The sequence below is a fragment of the Falco peregrinus genome, chromosome 7 (genome assembly GCF_023634155.1).
Source record: "Falco peregrinus isolate bFalPer1 chromosome 7, bFalPer1.pri, whole genome shotgun sequence".
Classification (NCBI taxonomy): Eukaryota; Metazoa; Chordata; class Aves; order Falconiformes; family Falconidae; genus Falco; species Falco peregrinus.
Window position 1 is genome coordinate 32,488,733 of NC_073727.1, and position 13,934 is coordinate 32,502,666.

Here is a 13,934-nt window from a genome sequence, read left to right on the forward strand (position 1 = left end):
CAAGGGGATCGAGTGCACCTTCAGCAAGTTTGCAGATGACACCAAGCTGGTGGGTAGGGGGAGTGTTGATGTTCTTGAGGGCAGGAAGGCTCTGCAGAGGGATCTGGGCAGGCTGGATCGATGGGCCAAGGCCAGTTGTGTGAGGTTCAACAAGGAGAAGTGCTGGGTCCTGCACTTGGGTCACAACAACCCAACGCAACACTACAGGCTTGGGGAAGAGTGGCTGGAAAGCTGCCTGGTGGGAAAGGCCCTGGGGCTGCTGGTTGATGGCTGGCTGAACGTGAGCCCACAGTGTACCCAAGTGTCCAAGCAGGCCAACAGCATCCTGGCTTGTATCCAGAACAGTGTGGCCAGCAGAACTCAGAAGTGGTCGTCCTCCTGTACTCAGCCTGGTGAGGCCACACCTCAAATACTGTGGTCAGTCTTGGGCCCCTCACTGCAAGAAAGACATTGAGATGCCAGAGCATGTTCAGAGAACATGGTCAACATGCTTCACACAGCAACGAAGCTGGTGAAGGGTCTGGAGCACAAGTCTTATGAAGAGCAGCTGAGGGAACTGGGGCTGTTTCATCTAGAGAGGAGGAGGCTCAGGGGAGACCTTATTGCTTTCTACAATGACCTGAAAGGAGGTTGTAGACAGGTAGGGGTAGGTGTCTTCTCCCAGTTAACAAGTGGCAGGACAAGAGGAAATGCCCTCAGTTTGCACCAGGGGAGGTTTAGATTGGATATTAGGAAAAACTTTTTCACTGAAAGGATTGTCAAGCACTAGAACAGGCTGCTCAGGGAGGTGGTGGAATCACCATCCCTGGAGGTATTTAAAAAATATGTAGATGTGGTGCTTAGCAATATGGTTTAGTGGTGGCCTTGGCAGTCCTGGTTTAATGGTTGGACTTGATTATCTCAAAGGTCTCTTCCAACCTAAATGATTCTGTGATTCTATGATTATGTGTACACATTTATCTTCCTCAGTGAGAACTTTTCTGCTTGGGAGCAGCAGCACTTCTTCATAGCAATAAAAATTCAGGAACGACAGAGTGCTTGAACTATGCTACTGACAAACCCTGATAAGCTCAAATTCATCCTGCTTAACACCAGACACTAGAGGTACTACCTTCTGGATTTAGCTCTAGCCACATGACATAATGCTGAGGCAATTCAGATGCTGAAGGGATGAGTAACCCACTGGAGAAGTTCCTTTCTCATTGACTATGGAACTTGTGCAAATATGCTTTTATTTAAGCGCTTATGATAAGGATGATTGGATCTGTGCCTGTGTGCTACTTACGATGAAAGATGAAGCTAAATTAGAATGTGTTCCTCACCTTGAATTTGCACAGTTCTAGGAACAAGGGAAAACATAAAGAAACCATAGAAGTTCAGTAGACTGGCTTCTTTAAAATGTTTCACAGCATCTGCTGTCAGTTCTGGTCTCACTAACAGAATTGCATCACATAATTATGATTTGTCCACTGGATTTGACTATATCCATAATAACCTGGAAACATGAACTTACTCCAACATCAAGATGACTGTTTTTCAGCTGATAAATCTAAAAAACCAAAATCTATGTTGATAAAACAGTAAGACAGAGTCTCGGTCCTCTAAGCAATGTGCCTATTAGAAGAGAAGGGATGACATTAGAGGAATTGCTTCCTAAAGTTAAGAGGAATTTGAAGAAATGCCCATTTATCTGAAACAAAGATAAATAATCTTTGACTCAGAAAACTGTTGAAGAATTTCATTTTGTATAAAACTTTGCTTCCATGAGGTATGTCATGGAAACATATACTATGTACTTTTTTACCCTTTTCTTGCAGTGTCATTTAAGAAGATTATAGCAGTCAAACTAAAGGGTAAAACCAACTTAATAATAAGTGTTAAGATACTAGATATTGATATTTATAGCAAAATCATTCAGAGGCTGATGCTGAATTTTGATTTTGGTTTGTTTTTTTCATTTGATTTGGCACAGATTTTATATAAATTTATAAATGCTTGGAGCCACTTAGTTTAATTTTAGCAAAAGGTTTTGACCTAGTTAAGAGGAAGGGAATGAAATCATTGTCCGACAGGCATAAATAACATTACTAATTGGATTCATTTTGCAAAGTTAATCAAATCAGGTTCTCATTATTGGATCTAACCCAGTATGTTAAATAATATATTTTTTCATATTCTTTTTTTCCATAGGCTATGACCCTTGTATGTTGTTTAGTTAGACCAATTTATCCCTACATTTACAGAAAATATAGATGTTTCTTTAATAATTCACTAGGCAAATAATTTTTAGGCTTAACATGAGAATTAATCAATTCATGAATTAATTGCAACCCCCTCAACTTTTGATAATCTTGTCCTTTGCTGATTTTTGCTCATCCTCCAACTGATTTTTTTTGCCAAAGATCCTTCTTTTGAGTTTTTCTTTACTGTATTCCCTGGGATAATTTTGCTCATTCCTTTTGATGTAAACAACCATTCCAAGCTCCGAAGGCATGTTAACAAGTGTAAAGGGAGATGTCTAGTAATGTTTGTGGACCAAGATTTAGAGTGGACTTGAGACACCTTGAACAAGATTTAGTTTGAATCACAGCACCTATATGTGAAGTCACATTCACAAATCAGATCTTCAGTGACAACAGGAAATATCCCTCCATTATGAATTGCAAAGCTTTCCAGATACTAAACTTAGTGCTGTATGTCTGGATGAGCCACAGAAGCTAGCTAGCTACATACATTAGTAGATGTGCCTGATGGTATAAGAATTAGACCAGAATTATTTCTAAGTTTTACCCAGTAACCATTTTGAAGTATTTTATGTAAAGAAGTCTCTGAAGTAGAAACTGACCTTTATATCAAATAGATAAATCTTGCCTATTAACCTCCAGTACCAATGACTCATGTATTAATTGATCTGGAACTATGCAAATTCAATAGAAACAGGCAGTTGTTCCAGCCACACTATTTGGTAACTCAGCCACCCTAGTGCCCTCCTGGGAAGTGGAAGGTATAAAGCTGACTCTTTCCAGGTGAAGAGGGCTCTGAAAGAGTGTGAGCTAAATCTCTTGGAGAGTACACAGTAACTACACAGGTATAAAGAAAATAACACCTTCACCACTTTTTTAAAAGCAAAGTAATTATAACTGCATTTTGTCAAGAGCCTGATGTTACCGATGGGTTAGTCGTGCTCAAAGTATATCTGGCAGGTAGGAATTGTTAATGAAGTTTTTGGATCCTAATGAAGTTTTTGTAGGAACTGAGCACTAGGCTAGCAGTTTTGCCTATTTCAAAAACATGGGTGTAGGGGCCAAAACATTCTCTGTTTGCATGGGAAGGTGCCTTATGGATGCAGAAAACTTAAGCTTTATGGAATCTCTTTAACAGACTGTTTGGGACATTAAAATCTTGAAAAATAATGTTTTGGGTCTTACCTTGTATTTTTAGCAGTGGTATTTTTTGTTAATTGGCAAGGACTGCTCATTATCTTCAGGATTCATCTCTTACAGATTTTAAGTGAAAGTCTAGCAGTGGGGTCTGTAAAGCATTCATGGTTGTGACACAGCTAAGGTTTGCACAATTATTAAGAAAAGGTTCTCAGTAATTTGAAGACTGAGCTAGTAAAGATCAAGTACTATTAACATGTAGCTAATATTTAGATGCTACATGGAAATTGAACTGAATCAACCCTTCTTTTGTCACTGTGTTGGTAACTGAAAACTTACGATTGTTTACAGGGGAGGTGGACTTTAAACTGAGTTCAAGTAACTCTTGACATAATGCAAAGTTGATTGAGAATCAGTCTCAGTGATTCCAAATTGTAAATTAATCTTGACAACAAATAAACTCAAGGTGAGATAAAGGAATTACCATATATAGCCGAAGATATATGTTTGGGATTAGTTTACATCTAGGGATAGAAGACACAACAGGAACCCAAAGTGCTTCTACATTCTCCCCATGAAATTCTTCCCAAAGAAAAAACTTAACCTTTGGGCATTTAAATGGAATATCTGTAATTCATAAATTAGATTACAATGCTACTATGCTGAGAGACTATCTATAAGCTTATAATTAACATAAACCTGATATTTTGGTCTCATTCCTGGTGTGTGTTTACAGATTTTAAGTTTCAAAACTTACTGCAATCTATAAGTTTTCCAGTGACATATAATCAGCTTCAGACCAGATGATAAAGCTTCCATTTTACCTAGCTATGTCAATGTGGCTGATATTGCCTCCTTATATGGCTTTTCTATGTAGGAACAATCAGGAAGATTAATTCAAGATAACTTTAAGGATGGATTAATTAGGCCGTATAAAAATGTTGTGTGGGCACTCATTCAGAATTCAAGCAGTCTTGTGAAATTTTCATCAATTCAATTTCAAAATAGATTAAACTAAATTAAATCAAGGTCACCTTAGTTCTTAGCAAGCGACCACTCAAGCATTTAGCACTATTTAACTGAGCTCTTTAGACATACACCTCTTGTTAATGCACAGTATTCCTCCATGTCTCTGCTCAGACAAACCTACCAAGTTTTAGTCTCCAAATATTTCTTTAAAAGTCAATTTCAGAACAGTGGAATGACTAACACCAACAACCAAGTTGTTAAAAAGCCTGCATATGCACCCTTGGTCCTCACAATTCTACAAACATAAAGTGTTGAGACATTCATGTGTATCCACAGAATGGAGGCTGTTCTACATGGACTTTTGCAAGCAGCCTTAGTGCGCAGGTCATCCTGCTCTGGTGCTGAGTACCTGTACTGCAGAGTGATGAGCGCCCTTGGAAAATCTTACTGAACGAAAATATCCTGCATAGACACAGGTCTTGTAAATAAGCGAGCACAGATCTTATACAAAAGATGCTGAAACTTCTGAGAATGCCAGTTCTTTCTGTTATTTTACAGCCAATGGCACACCTTCTTATGTCCAGAAAATACAACATTGATATTAGTGATTTATTGCTGAATTCTGGTGAGGAAAAAATGATGAAACTCTTAACACAAATTATTTCAAGGATGCTATTACTGTTTTCATTATTACTTGCAGAGACACAGCTGTTACAGTTAATGGTCCCTTACTTGATCTATCTTTCTATTTTGAGAAAGGGCATCCCATCTTTTCTCCTCAATATTTTTGTTCACCTTCTTTGATCTAGCTGCATTCAAATGGCCAGCTTCAGGAGTATGAGTTTATGCAGCTGAAGTTCTGGCAGAAACTGCTGACAGAATAGCAGAACCACCATACATTTAAGATAAACAGACTGGGGGGAAAGGAGAGTAGAAAATACAGTATCTGCAGTTCATCACTTATCTATAGATGAGAACTACCTGTCCTGCAGTGATGAAGTTCTTGCCTTGCCTTTTGAATATTCTGCATTATTTTTAAAGTAGTTCAATGCTTCTATTTTATAGAATAGTAGTGATTGTGCTTAATGAAATTGACAAAACCTGCAACTTAGAATAATGGAAAATACCATATTTTTCTCCAAAGTCTTCAAATGCTTCAGAAGCAAGGAAAAAATAATATTCCATGGAAAAGATCTTACACATTGCACTTTGGACAAATTTATGTTCCCTTAACAATGAGAATACATCTTAGAATCATACAATCTTAGAATCATAGAATGGTTTGGGCCGGAAGGGACCATAAAGTTCATCTAGGTCCAACCCCCTGCCATGGACAGGGACACCTTCCACCAGACCAGGTTGCTCAAAGCCCCATCGAAGCCAGTTTTGAACACTTCCAGGGATGGGGCATCCACAGCTTCTCTGGGCAGCCTGTGCCAGTGCCTCACCACCCTCCCAGGAAAGAATTTCTGCTTAATATCTAGTCTAAATCTACCCTCTTTTAGTTTTAAGCTGTTCCCCCTTGTTCTATCACTACATGCCCTTGTAAAAAGTCCCTCCAGCATCATTGATGGTGTCTCAAATGGCTGTCATATCAAATGTCACATTAAACAGAACTTTCTTCATTTGCAGATTTGGAAATCATCTTTGCATTGGAAAATATATTACAGGAAGGCAGAAAGTGTGAAACAAAAAAACAGCCTTACAGTAATAAACCAGTCACCACATGCTAATACAGACATGATGATTTCATCCACTGGAGCTGCTGTTTTTCATGTGGTGATCACTATGTGCCATTGAATATCTTTTGCTGATAATATGATGAAATGATTCCTCTTTATGCTAGAAGATAGCTGAGAAACTGTATTACTCTCTATAGCTGCAGAAGCAGAAGAAAAATCGAGTTGAGAAATGCTTCCTCCTCCCTCCTCTCCCCCCTCCCCCACCAAAAAAAAGTGCTAGCATAGTATGTTCATATAAACAGTGTTCTGACCTTGCTTAATGATAATTTTAGTTTTCCCAGAGGTACAGCTTCTTTGATTGGACAGTAAGTATAGGTGTTGTCATGTCCAAGAAAGTTTTAAACCTCTAATAATTTATGAGGGTAAATGCAGGAGTTATGTAAGTCTATTTATGACATATCTATTTACATGGAAGTTAGAATTACTGGTTTGATTTTTCAACTTTGAGAATAATTCACACATTTCTCTAATTTAACAAAGAAATTTATATGGTATTAATATAAATCTCATTATTTCTCACTCTTCGTGCTCTTTCATCACAGCCTGTCTTTATTTCTGTCACATTTGCACATCTGTGGTCTTAGATAACAGCATATTAAAACCATCAACCTCTTCAACTAGCTGTATGACAAATGCAACACATTGTTTCTCTAGCTTTCAGCCATGAGGACAGTTACAAGGTAATTACAATAAACATAATCAACTTTTGATTAATTTTGATTTTCACAGTCTTGTATAAGTAGACAGGTGTTCATACAAAGGGTATGGTAGATAGTCCTCACCACAGAACTGAATTTGTACACTCTTCAAATTTTACTCTTCAAAAAGAGTACAAAAACCTGCTTCTGTGTACTTGCAAATATATTTGTTGTAAGAAGAAAAAGAAATGGAGTTCCAAGAATTCCCATTTGTTTTTTTTTTTTTGCTGTGTGGGTAAATTTCAGTCTGGGTACAGGTGTCAGTTTTGACATTTAGGACAGGAGAAAGAAATGAAAGGGATTTTGGGTAATTGCTAACAGCTCTACAGGGGAGTGAAATTTAGTGTCTACTGCACTTATCACCATTGTTTACAAAAGATATAGTACTGCCTAAAAATCTGTTTAAATGTGGAGCATTCTAAAAAATTGAAGAGATATACAGCTTTTAAAATTGCTTATTTTTCTCTATCTGATTAAGTTTTAATATCAGGGAAATGCTGAAGGACTGATAAAAATCTAAGAACACATGATTCTACACTTTTCAGCTTTTGAAAGCTGAAAGAAAATTTAGTATTTAAATTTTTAGATTAGCTTAGAATGTGCAAATCCTTTTATATTCCCGTTTATCAGCAAAAAGTGTTAGTATTCAGTGCACTGGGGAAAACACACTGGCTTCATTGCAAACAGAACAAGCAAAAGCTATCAAGTTCCAACTCAAGTGTACATGACGTAGGATTTGGTTTCAATTTTTAAATTCTCAGTTTGGGCAAATACCAAAGAAAAAAATTCATAAAGAGAGACCACTTTGATGTTCTTATGGAAGCCTTTCATCCATTTTCTGAAAAATAATGACTTTTCAGTGGACAAAGAATAAATTGAAAATACTTATGTAGTAAGTATTTTTTGCAAAGCCAGTTATGAAGAACTATATGCACAGAGCTGCTTATGGTTTGGGAAACATCCATTGTGCAATGATAATGTACAATTAAATTAAGCAATCATAACAGTTACTGTAAAGTGAAAGCCACAATAACACAGTTTTTGGATGATGTAAACTTTGCGGGAGTGTGGTGTGCAGGAGAAAGTCCAGTGGCAGACAAGTTTTAGTCCATTCCAGTTTTACACTGAATTTAGCATTTTTCTCCATAAGATAATTATTTTCTCTCCTGATAAAAACTTTGGTTTAACTTACTGGTTATTTATTGATTGGCACTACTTCGGATGCTTATCTTAGAAGTTAATTTGCATTTCTCTTCCTTGATATCAGATTGTTTTGTCCTTGTTTTATTCTTAGCTACTTTTTTAATATATTCTAATATTTAAGTTTATACATACGGACAAATAGGTATTTAAAAATAAATAGATACATATAACTGCACATACATTACACATTTTATATCACGTGTGTAAGACCCTAAAGCATTCTACTTATAGTAAGTGGTAAAAAAATCATATGCAATGAAATAGCCTGGATGGTTAGAGGTGAAATTATTTCCTCAGTAGTTTAAGACAACAAAGTTGCACTGGGAGGATCCATAGTAATACTTGGTTCATATTTTCTGTGCAAACCAGTTAAACCTCACAGATGAGGTTAAGGACTTTGATTCTTGTCTGTCATGACTCAGTGCAGTTCCACTGAAGTCTCAGGGATTAATTTATACTAGTAAAGAATCTGGAATATATTTTTATTTTTACTGTAAACTAGGAAAAACATGGAGCTAACCAATAAGACAATGCAGGGAGATTTCTTTCTGAGATGCCCTACCCTTATTCATCTTTTTTTCAAGGAGGATTGGGCCAGGGGGCACGCTGTGATGGGAGACAATATTTATTAATGTGAGAGAAAATAAATTGAATGTGCTTCTCTTTATGAGGTTTTGTTATAGAATAGATTTTCTGTGAGGAGCATATGTTTTGTTTAAATAATGCACTTCCAAATTAATTACAGGACAATTGGTTCATCAAATAATTAGCTGACTATATGTTTAAAAGTTTAGGAAGTGGTAAAGCAATACCATTTAAGCAATCATTCTCCACAGGAACAACATTTATGGATTTAGTTTACCTGGCTTGCCTCACATCTCATCCTCTAGACTTGAATGAGAGATGTGAAAAGAGAGCAAGTGTGATCTTTGAAAAAAAACAACAAACCCACAACCAAAACCTGAAAAACAAAAAGGAAAAACATGGAAGGAAAAAGGAATTTCCTTTACAGTAAAGTAATATCATGTACCTGATGTCAGATTGTGATGTTGTGGAACTTCTTTAACTGGTGGGACAAAAAGAAAAAAACCATAGATGTTAAATTAACCTACAGTTTCAGGCCAAAATATTGAAATAAATAAACCCCACGCTAATTTCTTGGAATGAACTCACAGACAGAAATCTCTATAAACCAGTTTTTTTCTTTAAGCATGACTTTCTTAGTAAAATATTTAAACATAGAAATATTATGTCTGGTAATACCACTGAAGCAAATGGCTTCTAGATACTGGTTTAGCAAACTTGTACCTGTACACCTAACTGTTATTCTTTGAAGGTGCAGGACCTCAATATACAATGTTTATATGTTAGTCACTTTAACCAGTATAGAGAAGACATTTATGTCTTAGACCACTAAATAAATTAGTGTCACTTATAAATAAATTAATGTCACTTATTACTATTAATTATCTTTGGAGGTGTATCAGAAACCATTTCTCTGTCTGCATAATCAAGGCAGTGCGGCGTCCAACAGGTTAGGATATAGGTGACCATGAAGTCTATCTTATGTGTGAAAACCACTTCTTGTTATCGATGTAGTTATTCTACAATATAAAGCTGGTGGTCTGAAGCATCACACAGGCTATAGAGATGAGCTTTGCACTACCGCCCTAGGGAGCATAACCGTTAGATATGTGGGGATGCCTCATCCTGCTAGTCTGTGGGTTTAGTGCTGCAGGGCTCTGTAGACAGGCTAATGCTGTACCGGCCAGGAAGGGTCACACACCGGGCACCACCGCAGCCAGATTTGATGTGCTGGAGTAATCCTTGATACTCAAATGCAAAGGAGACATTGTGCATTAAATTACTGGGGATTTCTGTACAATTTCATCATTTTTGCTTACTTGCACGTATCTAGAAATACTAACAAAGCTTCTTTTTCCAATCCCATGGAAAAAACCCCTAATGTTTGCATTTTCATTGCTGTTTGCAGAGTTTTAAATCCCTTTATTACCTTTGGTTTTTTCATCTTTCAGGTGTTTTTTCTCAACTTGTTTTTCTAGGAAGGAAAAAGTAGCACAGGTCAAGGTTTGTAAATCGACTGCTGAATAGATTATTACCTAGACTTTTCAAGTAAAATTCTTTGAAAATTAACACAGATCTTTTATGGGTTGTTTCAAAGAGCAATACATGCAGATTGTAATCTTATAGTATCTTAATTGTGATCTTCTACATATATATCCACACAGAGAATAAATTCCTACCTTCTTTTTCCTTAGCTGTCTTTGTTTTTTTCATGGCTAGAAAGATTTGCAAGGAAACAACATTAAGTGACAGGCATCAGAAACATGGAGCTCTTACAGTAAGTGCATTACAAAAAGCTGATCTCCCTAGTAATTTTCCTGGAATAATAACTGTGGTAAATGTGTCTCGTGGCATGTATACAATGTATCTAATATTCCCACCATGGCTGCTACCCTTAGTGGCAGTAGCAGTTCTGGGCTTTCTGAACAGCCATTCTGAGTATTGCTGGTTGCAGAGTAGTTTGGAAACTCATGATACAGGCTTTAGGCACTAGAATTCTGTAATTCCTTAAGTACTGTCAGAATTACCTAATTCGGGTGGCCAAAATGCATCAGGAAGTACCCCTCTGCCTATTGCCTGCTTTCTACGTTCTTTCCCAGAGCAATCTCAATTGCCTGAAACAAACAAGAAAACCGCCCCAGGATATGGAGCTAGATGGACCTTTAGAACCAGCAGATGTGACCATTCTGAAGTTCTGCAGCAGTAGATTCTGGTTTATTTTGTGTAGTTTATTTTTCTCTAATTTTACATTCACTTAGAATATGTGCTTTTTTCCTTTCAGCATCCTTTTCCCCAGCCCGCAAATACAGAGGTTTGGTCTGTGACTCCATTCAACAAGGCAGATTGAAATTAAGTAAGGTGTATTGCTTCCGGCATCTGAGCCCATTTCAGTATTCCCTGTTGGTTACAGCAGAAAACTGGCAGGCTGCCTTCTATTTGTTCATTTGCACTTCAAATTATCCAACCAGTTGTGATAAAGCTTTGTTCGAAGTCTTCTGGTGCATGTGGTACCTGATTAACACTAGCTTGTTCAGTGGTGATCACCTGTGTCTGGCTCAGCAAAACATGCTGCCAAAGATGAACGGTGGAAATAACATCATCAGCTGTTCAGAACTGTCTTTGGTAGAGAACTGTGTCGCTACAAAGCTGTCAGTTTGCCAATGCTAGTTTACATTAGCATTGTTCATTGTTGATGAACAATATGTATTAATCAACACTGGTATGTTTTCATTAATTCTTTCCATAAGACATATCAGAGAGATGTAATACTTACCTGCTGTTGGGATTTCACCTGTTGGCTCTCCAGGAAAACGATAAATGAAGAGGAAGGGGGGGGAGGAAAAGAGCATGAGGTTCAGTACCATGTTTTTTCAAGGCAAGTAACCATTTAAATAGATCTCTTTCATCTGCAACTTCACTGCAGGATATTAAATTGCAAAGAAATATGCCTTAACAATGGGTGCGTACATGGAATTTCACACTGGAAGGTGAAAGTCTCACTCTTTGAAGTGCTATAATCCAGCATGCAATGTTTCTTGCAAATGCAAACACTGTGCCAATCAAAGCTTTCCAGCAAGCAAATATTTAAATAGAGTTATTTTTAAATGTGCATTCAAGGTTATAGCTGACTATGCTATTTTGAAAAAAATGTATTCAGTTTAATTTCTGCCTCTCTTTCCTTATCATCCACACATCCCAACCAAAGACTGACACTGACCTTGAGTAGCAGGCATTCACCCCTGTATACCTGTTTCTTGTGCATTATCAGTTTGCCTTGCCTTTAAAGAGTAAAAGCTCTTGAGAGCTGGAAAAAAAATTGACTACATCTTTGCACAGCACCTAAAACAAAAGAAGCATATATTCCTGTGCTATAATAGTACCTGTAATAGTTAATGAAAATTCATCAATTCAATGGGATAGAAATTCCCTGGTGTAAACCATCATGACTCTTTTCAAATCAAAGGAATGAATTAAATTTTGTTTTGGAATCCAAGAGTTTTTTACCCATTGCTACTGCATTAGTCCCAGTTTTATTTCAGAACACAATTTTAAGTAAACAGAATAACCTCACTAGCCAAGCAAAGCCTTTATTCCTTGAACCCAGAAGGGGATAAAAAAGGAATAAGCTCACAAAACATTTCAGGGACTCCTTTGATTGAATTATCTCTGTATTTTCCTCACGCTGAGTTTTGGCTTCAGATGAACATGAGGGTCTTCAGCTCACACCAAGGTGAAAATGTTTCAGTCTATGCTTTTTCAACAGGAAGACCGAGCAATTAAGCATGATTTTCACTAACACATCCCAGTAAACTTTCATCCAGGTCTTTGTTTATAGGGAGACTCACAAAAGTTAGGGCTCAATACTTAGGCATCACAGGCATTCAGCAAAGACCAGTTTTGCTGCTATTAAATGATGACATGTTCAAGCCATTTAATATTTGCATTTCTGCTTGACATCATGCTCATAGCTGCTGAAAGCTGATGCATTACTGCATCCTGACCCATTGATTAATACCTTTTCTCATTTTCAAAAGGAAAAAAAAAAAAAAGCAAAAAGAGTTTTGTCTGAGACACTACCTCTAGGAATGGGGTTCAGGGTCATGCTCTCACTCCTTAACTGAGAGGTTGTCTGACTGAGGGTTCTGGACTGGTCCAGTTATATGCATATATCCTAATTTAGGATTAATGATTGCACCTTAGACAAGAAGGTGCTGAAAGACTGTTAACCTGAAGGGTAGTTAGTTTGACCCTCTGGTATGTAATATAAAGGCCTTTTTGTCCTCTCAATGCATCAACAAACTTTCACTTACTCTGAGGGCTTGGGCAACATTTTACCCTTATCATGCAACTTTCATTATAGAACTAGATGGGAAGAGAGTTTGGCCAATGCTTTTCTTAAAGTATCAGCCTACATGTTCTTCCTCTTGATTGCAAAATGTGGTTTGGTATTACTTCTTGTATGAGGAACACCTGCCACCACTTTGGTCCGCTGTTAAAAGTAACCTCTCACAATTTGAGAGTCTTTAGTCAGTATGCAGGGAGTAAATTCCGAGTTTCATTACACGTCCAAATTTGAAACAGCATCAATTGCTGTCAAAGACCCTCTTGCATGTTGAAACAGAAATAGTGAAAAATGGGACAGTTTACTAATTGCTTTTATAACTGGGTGAGCAGTTATGTGATGTTTAGAAGCCTGCTACGTTAAACCACGACAGCAGGTTACTATAAAAGTGTATTTGTTGTCAATTTCAGAACTTTTCAAACTCAGCCTTGTATTTCTGTTATAACCTGTCATTCACTTCATGACACAATCTCTCTACTGGTTTAAACCCTGTTTACTTTTACAGTAAGACTGCACAGGGTACGATGTATGAAGAAATTTGGCCTAGGATAAATGTACGGATTTATTTTACATTTCTGCTAGACCTGAACTCCAAAATCAGTGAATGTTTTGTGTCCATGGCTACATCTCATACCGAATTACATGATATCTATGTTCATATTTTAGCAAGTATACTGAACACCTGGCTGAGAATTACATGAAGCAAAGCTACGTAGAGCTCTAGAAATAAAGAAAGCAGTGATCCAACTAAGTATTCTTCTTTGAGCGGAAAAAGTAATTTAAAATAGATAGCTCTGGCGTTTGAAATCATGAACTAGATCTGTTCAAGGATGGTTAGGTCAAAATAAGCAGTGTAAACAGAATTACTTTTGTATATGATCATAGGTCTGCTTACTATTTTAACCTTTTATTTTTTTTTCTTCTCTTTTTCTAAAGGCATTGTTAACCTTTGTAATAATTTCAAGCAGCGGGTTATAAGCTCAAGAATGTGGTACAAACATCCGTCTGCAAAGGT

The 13,934-nt window shown here is 37.1% G+C and overlaps 1 protein-coding gene across 1 annotated transcript in view; it reads right to left on the reverse strand.

Moving 5' to 3' along the window:
• The window catches only part of TRDN (triadin), a 235,657-nt gene that overhangs the window by 15,335 nt on the left and 206,388 nt on the right, over nucleotides 1–13,934 (reverse strand). Inside the window, exons 33-36 of the mRNA XM_027793516.2 lie at nucleotides 11,351–11,377; nucleotides 10,257–10,292; nucleotides 10,007–10,051; nucleotides 9,023–9,058 (exon numbers count right to left, since the gene is read on the reverse strand). Coding sequence (XP_027649317.2) covers nucleotides 9,023–9,058; nucleotides 10,007–10,051; nucleotides 10,257–10,292; nucleotides 11,351–11,377 — 144 coding nt within the window. The remainder of the gene's footprint in view (nucleotides 1–9,022; nucleotides 9,059–10,006; nucleotides 10,052–10,256; nucleotides 10,293–11,350; nucleotides 11,378–13,934) is intronic.